The 21,882-nt window shown below is 37.6% G+C and overlaps 1 protein-coding gene across 2 annotated transcripts in view; it reads right to left on the bottom strand.

The window, feature by feature from the left end:
- The window catches only part of ADAMTS19 (ADAM metallopeptidase with thrombospondin type 1 motif 19), a 261,654-nt gene that overhangs the window by 203,551 nt on the left and 36,221 nt on the right, over positions 1–21,882 (bottom strand). For both annotated transcript variants that reach the window (XM_043465964.1, XM_043465966.1), the window contains exon 3: positions 2,509–2,674. In XM_043465964.1, the coding sequence (XP_043321899.1) occupies positions 2,509–2,674 (166 nt within the window). The remainder of the gene's footprint in view (positions 1–2,508; positions 2,675–21,882) is intronic.

The raw sequence follows: 21,882 nt of genomic DNA, 5'->3' as shown, positions 1-21,882 counted from the left end.
GCTTTTCAATCACATCAAGAGTGATTAAGAGACCATGTAAGGGAGAGACAGCAAAGCTTTTGTTACCTTTATTGCCCCAACTAATGACAGCTGTATTGGCCCCAAACTGTCAGTGTACTGCATCTTTATTTGTGTGTTATATTTAAATAGGCTATTTGGAACATTTTAGGTTTCTTAAGAATCTCAATACCATGACTCTCTGACCCCATCATATGAATTAGCCACTGTGTATGAAAATCATGCATGTTGAAGTCATCTTTTTTTTTTTTTTTTTTTTTTTTTTTTTTTTTTTTTTTTTTTTTGAAGTCATCTTTTTACTAAGTGGCTTCCTTGAATATCTTCATTGTCTATATAAAGCATGCTGAGCTCATTCTTCATCTCTTCAGTCCTTGAGATCATTTTCTACCCAGGTGCATGCACAAAAACAATAGAGTTGATATCACACACTCCCAGTTAAAGAAGAGATTTGTAAATGAGGATATACAGGTAGGTACTATGTGCTCCCCATAATACCCTCCACACACTGACGATCATCTCCATGACATCATGCCTGGCATATGGAGAGTATTTTGGTAGTGGCTGGGTTAAGTTAGCTCTAAGAATAGAGATGATCTCTGTATCCTGATCGAATAGATTGGTCTTCTTCAATTCTGTAAATCTCGTTCTTGTTCGCATAGGGTCCTAGACATACTCACAAGTTTATAAATATTGATTGATAAACACTGAAGATAGGTAAGAGAAATTAGAAAATAGCTTAGCAATCCCTGCATGCAAGTGCTTGATCCAAACAGGTTCATTAAGATATAACAGTCATGTCTTTAAAAAATTAGAAAGTTTATGAACAAGGTCTGTCAAATATGAACCATGTATTTATGCTTTATAAAACCTATCAAAAATAAGAATTCTCTAGAAACCTTTCCTCCGTATATACTGGAATATAAAACCTACTTTATGTCATCTGTATACATGACTAATTAGAACAGCTGGAACTTACTATGATTAAAAAGTTGCATAGTGCAGATTTTCAATGTAACTCACACAAGGCAATCTCCTTAAATGGACTATATCCAAGTTGTTGCTGCTATTGTTTCATGATATAAAAACTTTTCTTTTGCTTTTTCAGACTATGACTTTGTCCAGCTGTTTTTTTATCTCCAGTGTGTTTATATTTCTTAGAATAGAGAAGAGGGGTGTGTCTTATTTAAATTGACTTGATAATGTGCTTTGAATAATGTGACACAGAGGTAGATTCAGTTAACCACTTCTGAAGATAATTCTCATATAGACTGATACCATGAGCTTTCACAAAAGAAAACAGAGATCAGAGATTAATTTGAGATAGTATTTCTAAACAGAAACATACTCAAATCCTGTCTGAATCTGATCCTCCTAGACAACTGATGATATGAACGTGCCAAGGCCTCTGAAAATATTACTTATCATCACAGTTTATATACCTAAATCAACCTCAAATGCCATAACCAATTTTCAAGTTGCTATCTTGGCACTAAATACACTAATACCTAATTCTAAATTTCCAAGTCCATTTTAAAGTCTTTACACCAAAAATTCTTCAATAAATTCATATTTCCTCAGATTCTAAATGGAACTATTTCTCGTATCAGTGAATATTCAGAGATGTCTCGGTTAGATGTCCAAACATTTTTACTAGGGAAACTGCTGAAAGCTGGCTATGACTTTCAGGTCCTATTTATGTAATAGAAATCATTCATTTTTCCTTACCCTTCTTGCTAATGCCACATATCTCTGCCAAAGGAAGTAATAAGGAAGTGTACCAAACAGCAACCACATTTTATTTCTGTGAAAAATTGGCAGACAAACAGAGACTAGGATTTGATGGTTGGAAATGTTTGTGAGCCACTTAAACTTTAAGATTTAAGATATTCTGATACTGAGAATAAAATTCAAAGAAGTAAGTCTTGAGTCTTCTTCCTATTCCTCTATTAATATTAACCTTCAAGATGATTTTTACTTGAATCAAACAGAAAAAGAACAAAGTAGAAGATGCTCTGGTCAAAGTAAAGAGATTTCTATGATGTTCACACAGAAGTAAACTAAAATAACACCATGAGCTCACAGTATTCAGTTTCAGGGGATCTGGAGTTCTCTCAGTGTCATTTCTATTCCAGTTAGGTGAACAGAATCCCTTGAGGAACACTTCACAACTCAAGAGGGATATAGAGCATGCAATGTATTAATATCTGAAGTTCTATTTTTATATTAAAATATAATACTTCATAGAAAACAAGTCAAAAAAATACATGTAATTGTCATTAACCAAGAGATTCCACATTAAAAAAAAAAAGTTAAAGCCATGGACAGATGGATAGACACAAAGAGAGGGAAGGATGGGGAAAGTAGGAAGGCAAGGAAAAAAGAAGGCACGGGGTGGGTGGCATGGAGGGAAGAAGGGAGGGAGGGAGGATTTATTCCAGGATTCATCTCACATTGCATATTTAATTAAACCCTTTCAGGAGAAGGCATTACCTGAAATAACACCACAGTAATGACTGAGAGGAACGGACTTCTCTGTGACTTTTTCCTCCATGGACCTTTTCCGCCTATATACACGATGTGGATGACCTGTTATGGCCACTGTATCATTGAGTGGTTCAATAAATATGAAGTCCTCATTGAGCTGTATAAATCCCATCTGGAATATATAACATAGAAAGATGGGTATGAAATACCTGTTCATAAGTTAGTTTCAATTAAGTAACTTATTCAATTAAGTTACTTTCTAGGTTCTCCCACTCACACACACACACACACTTTATTTTCTTTCACATATATGCATACATTTTTCTAGTGAAGCTATTTTAGCAACCCCACTAATACGGTAACTGTCTTCCCATTTTATTACTTCACCTTTAGGTACTTTATTGCACTAGCATAAACTTCATATAGTTAGCCTTAGCCTGTGTGGGTGGGAGGCTAGATGCCAGCAACAGATGCACAGTAAAAGTTCTGGAATGTTAAAGGCTCACTTTGGGAGACCCATGGGGTCACTTATATGTAGAGCATGTACAGAAGAGCAATACAGTTTTTAATTGCGTACACTGCACAGTCCAACTTTTTGACAATCATTATTTAATAAAATAATTCATGTAATATACCACAATAAATGTAGGATATATAGCATTACAGTTATTATATAAAATACTCTTAAGCCTTCTTTTAAACATTTTTTAAAACCCTTGAACAATAAATTACAGAAAAAGGAAGCATCACTTACATAAACAAGTTTCATTTCATACGATACCATATTTTAAAGTTAGCCAGTTGTGAACAGGGGGCTAAGAAACAGTAAAATTCAGTTATGATCAGCAAGATGAACTTATAACAAATAAGTATTCTTTTATCATATTAAAGCTAAGCCTAGTAATTTCTTCCCTTTCTTTTTTAGAATATAAAGTTAAGTTATAAGTAGGAAAATATTTTACATGGAAGAAAATATGACTTGATCTTTCCAATTTTTATTATTTTAGTCTACTGTAATACATATTAATATATAAAATGCATATTTGATTACTTATACTGCTAACTCATTAGTAAACAATTTTGAAGAAATAATCCCCTAGAACCTGCATTATTCATACATGATATGGTAATATTAAAGTTTTCAAATACTGTTTTGTATTAATTTTATAAAAATTATATACAGTTTGTTTGTTTCACATATAATTAGCATCATAATATAATTATTTCTTCAGATACAGTCATTGTTCCACATTGTATATTTTTTTTTAATTTAGGCCAAAACATCTTTTCCTAAGAAAAAAAGGCTTTTTGTTTTGAATTACTAAAGTGTATTGCATCTTCTATATGGAAAGACGAAGTGACTGCCAATATACTATCACATTTTATTTTGTACAGAACTGACATTATAAGATACCTGAAGAGTAAAATCTAAAAATCATTACCAATTTCATTTTACTGAAGTTTTATATCACTAATAAAAGTCTTAACTGCTGGAACAGCAGTTCCATCACCTCTGTGCGTCCCCTTCCCCTCTCCTTCTTCCTTCCTTCCCGTCTCTTTCCCAGTTTCCACTCTCCCCTTCCTGTTCACACACATGCACATGCACACGTCACTTGTGGGTGGGGATAATGCAAAAAATTTCTATTCCAATGATTCTTTTAAAATATCAGGCATATATGTATTTGGGGCATTTCTGTTAAGTTTAACTTCCAATGAGTTCTTTTATTCTCCATATATGTTTTCATTCTCTCAAATATGAAATCAGCTTCAATTTTAATTAGATACATGAAACACATAAAATTTTCCCTAGAGTCAAATTTGATGGGAATGAGAGAGAATATCAAATATTTTTAAATTTAAATAATAATCATTAAAGATATAGTACATCTACATATGGATTGAGGATAAAATGTGTGCTTAGTCACTCAGTCATGTCCGACTCTTTGCGACCCCACGGACTGCAGCCCGCCAGGCTCCTCTCCATGGGGATTCTTCAGGCAAGAATATTGCAGTGGATCGCCATGCCTTCCTCCAGGGGATCTTCCCAATTCAGGGATTGAATCCAAGTCTCCTGCATCACAGGCAGATTCTTTACCAACTGAACCACCAGGGAAGTCAGATTGAGGATAAGTGGTGTCATATTATCATCGATTGAGATTATGAAAATACAGAAATATGTTTCTCTTGTCCTAATAAGTGTAATTCTGAGATTCAGTCAGTATCCAAAGCCACAAATAAAACTGACAGTGTAGTTAATGACTAAAATAATAACTGCTATGATGCTTAGTTTCCCTAAATCATAAATTTGTAATCTGATACATTCTTTCAACAGATTATAAGCATGGGAAGAGTTATAATAACAAATCCTAAAAAATTTAATTGCATACTATCATATAAAATTTAACAACATCAAGAACAGATTCTGGACTTAAGATTATTTGGGTTCATAACCTATTACTACCATGTAACTATGAGAAATTTATAAAGTCTTTACACAACAGCTTCATAGGGTTCTTTGGAAGATTTTTTTTTAAAGCATCTTTAAGCACATGTAATGTTCCCATCATAAGGACTTCCCAGGTGGCTCAGTGGTAAAGAACCTGTCTACCAATGCAGGAGATGAAGGTTCAGTTGCTGTAGCAAAGTTCCCCTGTAAAAACGAATGGCACCTCATTCCAGTATTCTTGCCTGGAAAATTCCATGGACAGAGGAGCCTAGCAGGGTGTACTGTCCATGGCATCACAAATAGAGCCAGACACAACTTAGTGACCAAACAGCAACAACAAAATGTTCATAGAACATTTTGTTCTATGTTCTAACACAGAATCTGATGCTGGGTAACCTTTTAATAAATGTTTGCCATAATTTTTATATTATTCATAAGTATAATTATAATAAATAGAGCAGCCAAACATTTAAGAGTGGATTGAAGAGCTCCGAGAATCCAAAAAATTAAAATTTACTCATTTTTGTATCACCAGATAGTGAAGTCGCTCAATCATGTCCGACTCTCGGCAACTCTTGTATCACCATATTTAGTTCAGTTAGTTCAGTTCAGTCGCTCAGTCACGTCCGACTCTTTGCGACCCCGTGAATCGCAGCACGCCAGGTCTCCCTGTCCATCATAAACTCCTGGAGTTTACTCAAACTCATGTCCATCAAGTTGGTGATGCCATCCAGCCATCTCATCCTCTGTCGTCCCCTTCTCCCTCTGCCCCCAATTCCTCCCAGCATCAGGGTCTTTTCCAATGAGTCAACTCTTCACATGAGGTGACCAAAGTACTGGAGTTTCAGCTTCAGCATCAGTCCTTCCAATGAACACCCAGGACTGATTTCCTTTAGGATGGACTGGTTGGATCTCCTTGCAGTCCAAGGGACTCTCAAGAGTCTTCACCAACACCACAGTTCAAAAGCATCAATTTTTCAGCTCTCACCTTTCTTTACAATCCAACTCTCACATAGCATATTAAATATTGTTTCAAGTATATGTGTTGTTTTTTTTAAGATACAATTTGGAAAACTCTTCATGACACACAATTCTCTATTGTGTTAGGATTTTATCTATATACATTTTTAAAAACAAGAAGGTCACTTTGAAAAAAAAATTGCTGGAATAATTATGGTGGTGGTGGTTTAGTTGCTAAGTCGTATCAGACTCTTGCAACCCCATGGACCATAGTCTGCCAGGCTCCTCTGTCCATGGGATTCTCCAGGCGAGAATACTGGAGTGGGTTGCCATTTCCTACTGCAGAGGATCTTCCCGACCAAGGAATCGAACCCGGGTCTCCTGCATCGCAGGTAGATTTTTAACCGACTGAGCTACGAGGGAAGCTGGAATAATTACAGTGAAAACGAAAGTCACTCAGTCGTGTCTGACTCTTTGCGACCCCGTGGACATAGAGTCCAGGGAATTCTCCAGGCCAGAATACTGGAGTGGCTAGCCTTGGAATAATTATAAATGATGACTAATTTATTCAATATATATTTGCTGTCTGATCCCATGTGCCAGACTCAGTTCACTCTGGGGCATATTTAGTATCCAGTATTCAGATTCTCTCCAGGCAAGGGCTTCCTATCTGAGATCAGAATACTATCCTATGCCACAGGAAGTTCTCTAGCTTGGGTTGGCATATGTCAAGCAGGGAAGTCATGAGGTTTTCTATGTCCCCACAAAGAGGGGACCTATCCCACTAACAAAATGGATCATCTTATCTGTGCTGTGAATTTACAAGCCATGGAAGAACATAAATCTAGATCAAAGTCTCTTTACAAGTTCTCCTATGCTTGATAATGGAAAAGAAAATGACAACCCACTCCAGTATTCTTGCCTGGAGAATTCCATGGACAGAGGAGCCCTGCGGGCTACAGTCCATGGGGTCGCAAAGAGTTGGATACGACTGAGTGACTAACACACACACTGATGCTTAATAATGCATAATTAGACAGCATTCACTTCAGCAAACATTGTCCTTTTAATTTTTGTTGTTGTTCAGTCGCTAAATCGTGTCCAACTCTCTGCGACCCCACAAACTGCAACACACCAGGCTTCCCTTTGCTGTCCTTCACTATCTCCCGGAGTTTGCTCCCAAAGTTTAATTTTAGAAGGAAAGAAAATTAGTAGTGCATTAAAATGGCACAATACATTCTCCAAAATAAATGTGAACTGTATAAGTATTTTCTCCAAGATTCCTCTTAGATTTTTCAAAATGATGTTAACAATGTTGAGGTATTTCATGCAAACACTTAGAAATGAATTAAAAGTTAACTGTCTTATTTGTTGTTACGTGCATCTTCTCATACAATGGCATCTCTCCTATTGTATTGAATGTTATTATTTGATTTGACATATTAGCAAACATTTCAGCGTTTTTCAAATTTACCACTACTTCTTTGAAAATAAATTACCAGCCGTTTCTTGTCTTACTGGTTCTGATATGACACCGTCTCTCCATTTAGACACCCCTGTGTTTTTTAAAACAGACATTTACACTAATCGCCATGTAAGTGTATTATCATGGCCACCAATTTCTAATCACAACATGAAATCTGATCTGACAAACGTGCATGGATTTTTATATATCATTGTTTCAATTCACCTAATGCAAATGTTTCAGTTGTTCAAATTCAAATTAACTACAGTCTATTAAATAGATGAACAGATTCTAAAGTAGTAATGTAATCATAAATAAAAATAACTAAAAATTTAAAGTTGCTACTCTTACTAGGTTAACTGCTTTACTTCCCCCACCTTAATTCCTATTCACTTAGGCAGCTGATGCACTACTAATAAAATTACCTCAAGTTCTCTCTTTATTTTTCCATTCTCCTTTTTGGAAATTTTCTTTATTTTCTAGGACTTCAGTTTTCTACACGAACTTTCAGTTGACTAGTTGAAGGTATATATCTGAGGGCTAAAACTGCATATGGTAAGAATCTTTAACAGTATCCTATTTTTAAAAATACACAGCACATCACAAGAAGTAAAAACTGTGTGTGGTAGGTCATTATAATTTCAGACTATGAGAAGACTCTGCTATCTGGCGGGCTAGTAGAGTTTGGATAAAAGTTACTTCTTATGAGAAGAGGCATTAGCAGAAAGGCAAAGAGGATGGAGAATCCAGGAAACTGTTTAAAAAGATGCCTAACTTCCTACTTATCAGGTCTCCTTTCAAAGAAGGGATATATGTATACATATAACTGATTCATTTTCCTGAGCAGTAGAACACTCAACATTGTAAAACAACTGTACTCCAATAAAAATTAATTTAAAAAATAAAGTATTTTTAAAAAAAAAAAAAGATGTCTGACTTGAATAGAAAGTAAAAGTGAAACTCACTCAGTTGTGTCCGACTCTTTGCGATCCCATGGACTACAGAGTCCACGGAATTCTCCAGGTCAGAATACTGGGGTGGGTAGCCTTTCCCTTCTCCAGGGGATCTTCCCAATCCAGGAATTGAATACAAGTCTCCTGCATTGCAGGTGGATTCTTTATCAGCTGAGCCACAAGGGAAGCCCAAGAATACGGGAGTGGGTAGCTTTTACGTTCTCCAGGAAATTTTCCCAATCCAGGAATCGAACACAAGTCTCCCGCATTTCAGGTGGATTCTTTACCAACTGACTATCAGGGAAGCTATCAGGGAAGATCTGAGTAGAGAAACAGGTAAATGTAGCCCAAAAATAAGATGAACCAATATAATGGAAAACATCAAATGACAAAGTTCTTGACAGAAAAAGAAAGTCAATGTCCTGAAGGTTTGAGGATGATTAGTTTATTATCTGACTGTAAAGTATATTAGAGAATCCCTGAGCTACTGGAAGAAGCATAAGTGCTTGCCTTCTAGACAGCAATAACAGAGGCTGCTGAAAGGGATCTGGCATCCGCACACTGCTTATAACAACATTTCACACAAATGTCTTATATGTTACATGATGTGAATTCTATATAAGTTGGCTATATTTTCCAAAATATTCTCTTGTATGGTAATGTTATAGCATATATCTCATTAAGTAAATAAAATACATAATGAAAACATAAGCATCACATAGGGATTGACATAAAATACTGTAAGTTCATTTTATGCTTTATTGAAATGAAACAGCATTTTCAATATTACTGTAAGCGGGAGTAGCTTTTCCAAGTTTTTATGTATTCTACGCATGCATGATCAGTCGCTTCAGTCATGTCCGACTCTTTCTATACATAACACATAAATCTGTAGGAAAACACACTTCTGACCCCATATCTTTCATTTTACCGTATCACACTAAGATACTCTCCTGACTCGATCTTTCCAGTCTTCCCTTTATGACTGTGAGGATCAACTCCAAATGAAGATATATAAGTTATATAGTCATGATAAACTCTTGCCTGCCTCTCCATTGAAACTTCACATATAACCACTGCAGACAAATCTTACTGTGTGAACAAACTTTACATTTCAACATATTTCAGAATAACTTTTAGCTGCACTGTCACATAGAGAAGGAAATGGCAACCCACTCCAGTACTCTTGCCTGGAGAATCCCAGGGACAGAGGAGCCGGTGGGCTGCCGTCTATGGGGTCGCGCAGAGTCAGACACGACTGACGTGACTTAGCAGCAGCAGCAGCACATCTTGGTACACTGCATCTGCTGGTTTCTCTTCCCAGAAAAGTCACTGTTGGTATGGAAAACTCTTTCTTCAAAATCAAGCTGACCCTGTCCCCTCTCTCCAAAGTAACCACCACCTCCTCTATCCACCTTTTCCATTCTTGCACTTAGGCCCCCGTTGAATGCTGTTTGCATGACTGTCTGATGAGACCACGAGCTATTTCAGGGAGGGCTTGGGACGCAGTGCTCATCTCCATGCCTTCAATGCACAGGGCCTGGAACATAACAGGTGCTCACAGAATGTTAACGCCACTCCATGTATTCTTCACTTTTGAGAGAAAAAAAAAATAGATACATTTGCTGCTCTGAGCCACAGTCTACCTGTGATTCCATTTGAGGCAAAATTTCAATCTGATTTCCTCCCTCTTGGCATTTCCAGTGTTGCTTTCCTGTGTGTCCAAGTTTTATCTTTAGGAAAAGTTTTCATGTGACCACATTGTTAACATCATTCCACTTACTTTCCCTGCCAAAGGGCTTCAAAAAGAATCATGAAACAACAATGGTAGAAGGAAACTTAGACTCATCCGGCCATCTGGATTTTTAAAATCAAGAAAACCAAGGCTTAGAAATCTTGTATGACTTGCCCAAAATCACACAGAGAGTTCATGGGAATGTCAAGGATAGAAGCTAAAGCCTCCCAATTTCCAAACTGATTTTAATACAGCACTGAATCTGCTCGCCACCTACATTCTCCTTATATTTCCACCAGCATTCTAGCTTCCCCCACTGGACTGGAAAATTGCTCTGAGGCCACCCACAGTGTCCTTCCTTTTATTCTCCTCCCTCGAGCATTTGACTCTTGACCACCTTTCTCCTCCAAGAATATTCCATGGCTCCACTTATCTTCTTCTCTAGCAACTGTTTCTGTTTCCTTAAACAGGTCCTTTTCCTCACCCACAATGCAGGTCTTCAGTCAACAATTGTTTCTCTGCATTTATCACTTCCAAGGAATTTATAAGTCCCCAGGGAAATGACTCCCAAATCCTCCTTCCAGATCCACTGCTTCTATTCAAGATCCTTTCTCCTTGTCTCTTACTCCTCATCTCACCTTAGATGCATTATAATTCCCCCCAAAACTAGCACCTCCTCGTTAAGTCTGTACTTCTCTACATGACTCTTTTCTAGTTAGCCAGGCTAAAAAGAACTATATAGTCCTTTCCTCTTCCCTTTTCAAACTTACTTTGAAATGTTTCCAAGGAAACAAGAATAGAAGAAAATAACATGCCAGTAGGCCAGATACTATACGTACATTATTTCATTTAATCAAACAGCCAACTTGGGATGATTCTGTTCATGTCACCCATTTTGCAGTTGAAAAGGCCAAGCTTCAAAAAGACTTACTGTGCATGAGTGTATGGTGAGGACAGGGTTCAAACCAAAGACCGCCTGGCTTGCAGCATGTTCTGCCTCCTCTGTGAGGCTCCCTAAAAAGGCAGACCTGCTTGGACTGTTGTTCCAAATAACTCTTGTCTTTTAAAAACCTGCACTGAGCATTTGACGTCAAGCACAACATCTCACACATGGTAGATGCTCAAAATCTGATATCAAGAGCAAGGCCAGTTGCTTCATGTGCTATTATTTTCTCCCATTCTGAGGGTTGTCTTTTCACCTTGTTTCTACTTTCCTTTGCTGTGCAAAAGCTTTTACGTTTAACTAGGTCCCACTTTAATTTGCAAAATATACTAGCAGCTCATAAAACTCAGCATCAGAAAAAACAAACAACCCAATCAAAAAGTGGGGAAAAGACCTAAACAGACATTTCTCCAGAGAAGACATACAGATGGCTAATACACACATGAAAAACACTCAACATTGCTCATTATTAGAGAAACGCAAATCAAAACTACAATGCGATATCATCTCACCCAGTCAGACTGGTCTTCATCAAAAAGTCAACAAACAATAAATGCTGGAGAGGGTGTGAAGAAAAGAGAACTTCTTGCACTGCTGGTAGGAATGTAAATTGGTACAGCCACTATGGAAGAGAGTATGGCAATTCCTTAAAAAACTAAGAATAAAACCACCATATGATCCAGCAATCCCACGCCTAGGCATATACCCTGAGGAAATCAAAGTTGAAAAAGACACAAGTACCCCAATGTTCATTGCAGCACTATTTACAATAGCTAGAACATGGAAGCAACCTAGATGTCCATCGACAGATGATAAAGAAGAGTGAAAGTGAAACTAAAAGTCGCTCAGTCCTGTCTCTTTGCGACCTTATGGAATTCCACACAGTCCATGGAATTCTCCAGGCCAGAATGCTGGAGTGGATAGCATTTCCCTTCCCCAGGGGCTCTTCCCAACCTAGGGATCGAACCCAGGTCTCTCACATTGCACAGGGATTCTTTACCAGCTGAGTCACAAGGGAAGCCCGAGAATACTGAAGTGGGTAGCCTATCCCTTCTCCAGGGGATCTTCCCGACTTGGGAACTGAACTGGGGTCTCCTGCATTGCAGGCAGATTCTTTACCAACTGAGCTATCAGGGAAGCCCCATGGATAAAGAAGTTGTGGTACATATACATGATGGATAATGTATATGTACTCAGCCATAAAACGAAACACATTTGAGTCAGTTCTAATGAGGTAGATGAACCTAGAGCTTATCATACAGAGTGAAGTAAGTCAGAAAGAGAAAGATAAGTATCACATACTAACACACATATACGGAATCTAGAAAAATGGTACTGAAAATTTTATTTGCATGCCAGCAATGGAGAAACAGACAAAGAGAACAGACTTATGGACATGGGGAGAGGAGAGGAGGGGAGACAGCAAGATTCACGGAGACAGTAACATGGAGACTTACATTATCATATGTAAAATAGACAGCCAATGGGGATTTGCTGTATATCTCAGGGAACTCAAACAGGGGCCTTGTATCAACCTAGAGGGTTGGGATGGGGAGGGAGGTTCAAGAGGGAGGGGACATATGTACACCTATGGCTGATTCATGTTGATGTTTGACAGAAAACAACAAAATTTTGTAAAGCAATTAACCTTCGATTAAAAAATAAAGAAAAAAAAAAAAAAGCCAGGACAGGCCCCATCCCTCACAAAGCAGAAGACAAAAATACCACATTAGGCTCTGAGCTTTTATCTTGAGGTGTTTTATGTGACAGGCATGTGGGATGCCAAAGGCACATTGGCCTTCTGAGTGCATAGAGGTTTTCATCTCCAGGCCTTCTCCAGTGGTGGAAACTCAATCTCTCTCCCACGGCAGATTTGGGAGAACAGTTCAAGGTTTTTGTTTTTCTTTCCTTCTTCCTTTCTCTCAATTCTCTTTTCTTTTTCTTAAAATGTTTTCTGATCATAAAAATCAGAATTTTTAAATAGCAGAATATTTAAAAAATATAGTTGAAAAAAGAAAACAGTCATCTCAAATTTCATCATAGAGAAGTGTATATATATTAATATGTACGTATACATTTCTTTCTGGTCTATTAACATATACACATAAGTGTCTCTGTATCTGTGCATGTGTATACCTATACACGCATACACATATGCTAAAGTTTTATGTTCTGCTTTATTTTCCCATCTAAGAAAAGCTTAGTAACTATTTTAATATTGGACTGGCCCAAGAGTTCGTTTAGGTATTTCCATAATATCATACCAAAACCCCAACAGTATTACATAGTCTTTATAGGTTGGTTTTTATTGCTGAATAGTAACTTATGTTCTAAATATATCACAAACTTATTAGCTATTCATTCACTCAACCCTCTACTCAATAAAATGCTTATGAGTATGAATGAACTTTGAACAGCCAGAACTGTACAGCAGAGAACAAGACTGACAAGTCCATCGCCAACTCATACCCCTGATGGGGAGACAATGTGTTATTTGTTCAACCAGGTCAAAGTTACACTTACAATTTCTCTATTACCATTTAATAAGCTTTACATTGATAATGTATGCACTAATTTATGTCTGTGTTCTATTTCACAATAAAAATCAACGGACAATATAGCTTGGAAGTATCCCACCAGCTACCTAAAGAAGAAAGCAGGAGCTGAAAATGACCATTCAAAAAGATGAACTAATTCTCCTCAAAAAACAAGTAAGTGAAAGACCTCAGGGGCTCAGGGGCAGCTCTGAGGAGGAAAGCCTCCTAAGAACCAGTGAATATGGACTGTGACAGAGAGTGTGTCCAATTTAAGCACCCATCATAAACTCAGTCACACCATCTGTGACTCCATTCTCCTTCCCCCTAGAGCTTCAGTCCCAGGGGATGCAGAGGAACCCAGAGTGCTCAGCAGGAGGAATAACAGCTCTACATGGGGGATAATGAGGACTCTAACTTCACGTCCCCATTCCTCACTGCAAACGATGAGCTCTCAGAAAGCCTGAATGTGGAGAACATGCATCTCAGAGAAATTTTAAATTTACATGAATTTGGATGGTTTGATGGATCATGGGACAAATATTTTTAATTACCAGAGACTTCTGTGACTAAATTCACCATGGGACTTCTCACAACCCAAGAGTAAACAACACCAGAAGACCAGAAAAACGAATACGAACAATCAAAAGGCACCCTACTCATGGGACTCTTGAGAGTCCCTTGGACTGCAAGGAGATCCAACCAGTCCTTCCTAAAGGAGATCAGTCCTGGGTGTTCATTAGAAGGACTGATGCTGAAGCTGAAACTCCAATACTTTGGCCACCTGATGTGAAGAGCTGACTCATTTGAAAAGACCCTGATGCTGGGAGGGATTGGGGGCAGGAGGACAAGGGGACGACAGAGGATGAGATGGCTGGATGGCATCACCAACTCGATGGACATGAGTTTGAGTAAACTCCGGGAGTTGGTGATGGACAGGGAGGCCTGGCATACTGTGATTCATGGGGTTGTGAAGAGTCGGACACGACTGAGCGACTGAACTGACAGACTGACTCATTTTATTATGATATTCTTTGAATCCTGTTTATTTAATAAACGCTTATATATGTATAATATGAGCTCAGGCAACAAATGTTATAAAAGGGTAAGACAGTGATGTAAGGATAGGCTTCCAGGTGAGGTGATATCTAAGCAGAAATCTAGCGTATCAGAGATAGTCAGGCCAAGATGCAAGGGAAAGACATTCCAGGCAAAGAGAGAAACAAATCCTTGAGATGGGAACAAATTTAGACACTTTAAGGAAAAGCAAAACTAGTGCAGCTGGAGCTAAGTGATACATGGAAAATGATAATTAGAAAGGAACACAGGGCATTAATCCATAGCAGTGTCACTTATTTGATTCATATTGAGAAATAAACCCTGATAAAACTCTACTTTTGTTTTTAAAAGGCCACCTATCTTTTCTTAGACCCTGGTTACAGATTTTATTATGGGACACCTCACGACGGCCTTCTGTGTTATGCTCTGTCAACAGTATTATTTTATCTATATGATAATTATACTTCATTTGTAAGAAGAATAGATTTTACTCTTACAACGTTTTCTCTATTTTCTTGAAAACCATTGCCTTCTTCTAACTTTTTCCCAACATTTGACAGAAATATGGATTTAAAAAAATTTCAAAAATGTCCCTTTTATCAACAACATTGCAATGTTATTATAAACATCACAATATGATAATAAATAGAAGCTGTTCTATGCTGAAGAAGTAAAAAGGAAGTGGTAAAAACTGGTAGAGCTGAAAATGAATGCCCCATCCTAATGTTTCATTATCCAAAACTAATTGATTTTTTTGGTTATTATAATGGTTACTTTCTCACTTTATAGGAGAATTTTTGCTCATATCAAGAAAAACTTGATTTTCATATAATTTTTTATATTCCATTCACTTTAATATAATCTCTTGTTATAATATTTTTTCATTAATCCACTGGGGTGTCTATGCATCTTAAAATAAGAAAACAACAAGCTGAGAAAAAGACAGCAAATTCTGTTTTAAATCCACTTCTAATTTTATCAACCAGTCCAGCCAAAAGCTATTATGTTTTGCTGTATCTTTCTGGCACTTATTAATTTTCATTATAAATGTACTGACTGAATACCCACAATATGGCAAAAAGCAAGGCACTGAGGATTCAAAGATGAAAACAGATTTAATCTCTATCTTCACAGACCTTATACATTATGCAGAAAGGCAGGAAAAAAATGAAAAATATACTTGAGATATTATAAAGTAGGAAAAGCATCATTAAAAAAACAAACAGGGATCTGAAAGAAATATCACAGAGGTTAAGATGCCAGAGAGGGTACCCCAATAAAACCTATCTAAGGAGATCACATTTGAGGCAAGAACTGAAGGAGCCAGCCATAGAAAACAATGCAATTGAGAGAACAGAGAGGTATTTTAGGTGAAGGAGGCCATATACCAAGGCTCTAACTCTGGAAAATAGGTAGGAGGAACTCAATATATCAACTTTGAGTTTTATAAAAGTGTACAATTTCAAATGATTATTTATAACCATATATATTTGTGTGTCATGCTTACATAACATTTTAAAAATGAGAAATAAAGAATAAACAATATGACTGTATTACTTAGCAATATAAAAGCAAAGTGTTAATACTAAAAGAAAGGCAATTGCTCTTTAAGGACACAAATCAAAGCTGGAGAGGAGGGAGCAAGAAAATTTATTTTTTACACTGTAATTTTTATAACTTTATTGACTTTTCAAACAATGTACACGAATGGCTTAGATTACATTTTAATTTAAGAGAGGTTGAATTGGGAGGATTCTTGTTGGGAGATCACTGCAGTGACCAAAGCAATAAATAATGGTGGCATCAGTGTAAAATCTGTGTGAGAAATACCTATAGATACCTATAGAACATAGTTAAAGAAGTGCTGTGGAGTCAGAAGCAGTGGTGGGAGTCACAAATAAATAACTATAGCAGCAAACATAGAACAGACAGGGTTGGCAGGGCATGATTTATGTAGAATTCTGAAGAACGTAAGACACATTTAGATGGCATTTGAAGTGTATCTGGAAGCAACAGACAGTGTATGGCATAATCTGTTACATTTGGGAGGAAGTCATTCTTGTTCTTTTTTGAAAAGCAGATTACAGGATGACAAGAGTAGAATGAGGGAGATCAGTTTGAAGTCAGATATAATAGTTCAAGTGCAAGATCATGATGGCTAGACCAAGAAAGCAACACATGTGGTCAAACTAAGAATGTGGACAAAAAGTAAACACATTTGAGATTAATTGTGGTTTCACATGTAAACCAGAGAGCAACCACCTCAGTCTGTTAATGATTTTTTTATGTTGGTGCATAGAGGAATAATAACACAGAGAAATAAAGATGAGTCCAGAGCGTCTGTCTTAGGTACTCAAGAAAGGGAGATAAATGCTTGTAATTGAGATAAAAATGTCAAATACTGAGATGAAATAGATATTAGGGGCAGATAATCAGTTTCTGATGGGGCTGTCTTAGGTTTGATATAACTGTGAGACACCCTAGTAGAGGAATCAAAATAGACAGATGGTATATGGAGCTTTGTAGAGAGTTTTAACCTAGAGATATGCGTCTGTGTACTGCCAACATAAAGACAGCATTTCATTTCATGGTGATGAGTGATGTTATCCAGAAAGAGAATATAGAGGGAGAACGGAAGAGAGCTCAAGACCAAACCTAAGGACCCTGTCACTGAGGAGAGTAACAATCAGTAAAGGACACTGAGGAGGGAGGACTAGCAAGGTTAAAAGAAAAGTAGGAGCTTGTACGGTTGACTTTTTAAAATCAGAATTAACTCTTTCTAGAAGAGGCTTTGAAGAAAAGACAGGAGTAAGTTCTTACTCGGTTCACTCTGAAGACGCCCTTGCCCTGTCTAACCCATAGTGTTCAGGTTAAAAACGAGTCGTCCTGCACAAGACGGTCAAACATACATGTTCATGTTGCTGGTAAATTCAACAACAACGGAGCCAGAGAACACTCTCCTGCCTGTATCAGTCAGGGTTCTCACAGTCCTAGCAACGGGACTTTCTTCCAATGCCAATGAGAGAATTCTACATGTTCCACTTTGTTGAGTCACTGGAGAGTTTAAATGTATTAACTAACTTTGCTTGACCTGTATTTTTTTTTTTTTTTTTTTTTTAGGAAAAGGTCGCTTCCAACTTGCCACCTACCCTGGCACTTACTGAGCTGGTACACATTCAGCTGTGCACCTCGTCCTTAAAGGGTTAGTCACTGGGCGACTGTTCAGAGCCACTCACCACAGTGAGGAGCACTCGCAGCACTTAATCTCATGCGATTCCAGCCCAGATATGTGCTTCAAGTGGAACGGAATGAGACCACTGAGAAAGCCGCACAGCTGCGATTTGGGGAAGTACTCATCACTGCCAGGTCTTACTGGTGACCTCACAATGAACAGAGATGTTGCCAACCTCCTACATCCCCCGAGAGAGTAGATACGAGCTCCCTTCACCATGGAAACAAGATTCGTGGAGCAAACTACTCGAGGACCACAGCACGGGTACTCAGAGACACGGAAAATGTGCTGCAACTTATTTTCCAGATTCAGTGAAAGGTCAAATAAATACAATAATTCATATGTTCAACAATATTTACTGAGCACACACGATGTCAGCTCTTGTGCTAGATGCTGGAAACACAGCAGGGTACAAAACGGTCATTTTAAAACAGACAAACTTAAGTCTCTTTAATAATAATTAAGGGGTTTACTTACTATAGATGTTAAGTCCTACTTCCCACATGCAACCCCACTGGCAAAACATGGGATCTTTTTTTCCCATGTAGGACCCTTGGATAATTCAAATAGTCTCCCCCAGCCCTATTCTGATGGCATTAAGTATGTCCAAGAAATTATCTTGGTTTTTTTCCCTTAAAGGGAGCATTAAATACTGGACCACAAGAATTCTTCCTCGCATGGCCTCTTTCTTAACTACAAGATCTTCAAACACAAATACCTGACTAGGGAAGAGTAGGAAGAACACACTTTTCCTCTCTTCCTTTACTCTCTCTTTCATATATGTCCCATCTGTGACAAAAGAGGCTCAAGAAACTCATGTAACATCAGGCTGATTTACTAGAGATTACCTTGGGAGGTCATAAACCTGAAGAGGCGAAATAATCAGGTATAAATTGGGAAGCCCATTGCATTCCGCACATATCAGACCACATCAAAAATATTAAGTTTGAGCATCACATTATAAATGAGAGCATATCCAGATAAGAAATTAGGGGTCAGTTTGTTCCAAACCCCACCAAGAGAAGAAATCACTCAACATCACTAATACTTGATATTCTACTTATGCATTTCAATCACAAATATAACAATCACTCTGAAGCAACCTAGGCCTCTGTTGGACAGAGATAACTCTCAGACAGATTTTTGCAGAAGGGCCAGAAGGCTTCTGCAAAGCTCCTTTAAACCATGCATCCTGATTCTGCATCCTAAGCCCCTTTTACACATTCTATATAGAAGACAAACAGTCTCACGGCCTCTCTGTATGTGCTCAGTTACTCTAACTTGTAACTCTTAACAGTTACGTATTTCTGATATGAAATGGGCTCCCTACCTTTTTTCATTCTTTTCATTTTACTTGGTAACTCTTTAGTTTATAATGTCCACTCTTATGGTTGATCTTTATTTAAAGTTTGAAAGTGAATATTGAATGAAAAATGTCCTTAGCACAGAGGATGAGTTGAAATAGACTGCAAGTTACATTAAAAACCTGGCACAGACTGGTGTAGGATAATAGGATGGAAAGTGTTCCCATTTATTAATTTTATCATTATTTGGAAATTTACTTCAACTTTTCAGAAATGTATAGGATATAGAGTGTCCAGTAATCCACTCTGAATATTTAAGATGTAAACATTTATTTGCTGTAGATCATTTCTAAAAAACCTAACAATTCATTGATTTGGTTCAAGAGGACCTGCACACCTTCCCAAGACAAATCCCTTTCTCTTACTGCTCAGAGATGACTGCTACACTGAAGACATGCCAATCTTTGTACTCACATTTTAAATTTTCACTTCACGTGTCCTGCTATTACAAGCGCATCAGTGAACATACTTGGACCTATTTAAAAGGGTTCATTCTGGTGGCTGAATTGAGGATAGACTAAAGAGGGAGAAAGGCTACTGATTGGTGGCTCCAGCTAGGATGGTACTAATGGCAATGGAGTTGATCAAATTCAGGATAAATTCTGAAGGTAGAGTGAACATAAAATACAGTATTTTTATGTGCAGTTTGAAAGAGAGGAATTCAGAACCACAGTATGATTTTGACCTTTGCCAGATGGAACTACACTGGAGTAGGAACTGGCAACTCATTCCAGTATTCTTGCCTGGAAAATTCCATGGACAGAGGAGCCTGGCAGGCTACAGTCCATGGGGTCGCAGAGTCAGACACAATTGAGCATGCGTGCAAATGGAACTACATGGGTGACCATTAATAAGATGAAGAATAAAGTGGAGAGAACAGGATGGGAGGGCTGGGGTGGTGGGGATGGAATCAATAGTTTAGAACATGCTGAATTTGGAGCTGAACAGAGTAGTCTAAACTAAAGTTACTTATTTTGGAGTCACTGACATAGAGTTGGCAATTAAACCTTGAGAATGAGTAAGACCAACAAAAAGGTATACATAAAAAACACAAAAAGGCCCAGGACTGAGCCCTAGGGCTGCTGCTGCTAAATCACTTCAGTCGTGTCCGACTCTGTGCGACCCCATAGACAGCAGCCCACCAGGCTCCTCCATCCATGGGATTCTTCAGGCAAAAACACTGGAGTGGGGTGCCATTGCCTTCTCCGAGCCCTAGGGCATATGAGTGTAAAGAAGGCAAGGAGAACAGGAATAGTCAATAAAGCAGCCTGAGAGAGAGCAGGGTTATGGAATCCTGGATGGCAAGTGATAAAAGCACATACTAAGAAGGAGGGAGAGCATGGTTAGCTCTTCCCACTGCTGTGACGTAGAAGATGAAGACCTAAGTACATACTTTTGTCAACTGCATATTTTGTCCTTTGCAGTTAACCACTCTGAAATATGGGGCTTCCCTGATAGCTCATTTGGTAAAGAATCTGTCTGCAATGCAAAAGACCCTGGTTCGATTCCTGGGTCGGGAAGATCCCCTGGAGAAGGGATAGGTTCCCCACTTCAATATTCTTGGGTTTCCCTTATGGCTCAGATGGTAAAGAATCCCCCTGCAATGCGGGAGACCTGGGTTCAATCCCTGGGTTTTCAATCCCTGGTTGGGAAGATCCCCTGGAGAAGGGAAAGTATTCTGGCCTAGAGAATTTGTGGGTCCCAAAGAGTCAGAAAGGACCAAGCAACTTTCACTTTCACTCTGAAATATACACTTATTTCTTTATAATTTGAATAAAAATTTAGATACAACTACCATTCAATTTCTTATTTCATTAATGCTAAATGCAATATAAATTTAGCATAAATGGGGAAACTATCCAATCTCAAAATTCATCACACATACTTATGGACTTTGCAACTTTAACACTGCTGAGGGAATCTCTACAGTTTTAAAGGAAACTGAAATATGAAGAAAAATAAAATATTTGACAGCACTCCACTATGAACAGACAGAAAATTAACCAGGGTATAATTCTTTTGAAACAGATAATCCATGGTAATTTTCACTTCTATCATCCATCTTGGTTACAATGCAGTGTAAGAATTATGTCAGTTTATTCCATCTAAAGTTTCAATTTAAACTGACGGTAGAACTTATTTATTCTTGTAAGTTTTATACTGTTATATGCAGCCAAGCCATTAAAAATACTTTGGAATTTTTAACTTTATAATAAAAAAAAAACTGGCAACTAGTTACAGATTCTAAGCATTGCCAAACTGAATGAGGATCATATTAATGTTATTATCTAAAAGACTGATTAAAATTATTGTATAGAAAGAGTTACATTCAGAAGTCTGATGCTTCTAGAAACCTCTTTCCTGGTTGATATTAATATTCTTTAGATACCCTCATTTAAATAGTTAGAAATCTATCCAAATACTCTCATCCAGAATGATTAAAGAGTTACTTTTAAAAGATAGCTATGAAGCATTTTACTGAAAAGAAAAAAAAAGTAATTCAAAACTCTGAAAGGAGGTCTATAACTGAAATTAAACTAAAAATACAAAATGAATTGAGAAAATATTTAGAATGTGCTTATAGCACATCAATTCTGTAAATGACAATAGCTAAGACCCTAACAGCCAAATGAGTAAATGATATGTATAATTCACAAAGGAAGAAAATAAATAGAGAAACAGGTACAGA

The sequence above is a fragment of the Cervus canadensis genome, chromosome 4, assembly GCF_019320065.1.
Source record: "Cervus canadensis isolate Bull #8, Minnesota chromosome 4, ASM1932006v1, whole genome shotgun sequence".
NCBI classification, from domain to species: domain Eukaryota; kingdom Metazoa; phylum Chordata; class Mammalia; order Artiodactyla; family Cervidae; genus Cervus; species Cervus canadensis.
This window is presented reverse-complemented; position numbering and strand designations above follow the sequence as displayed.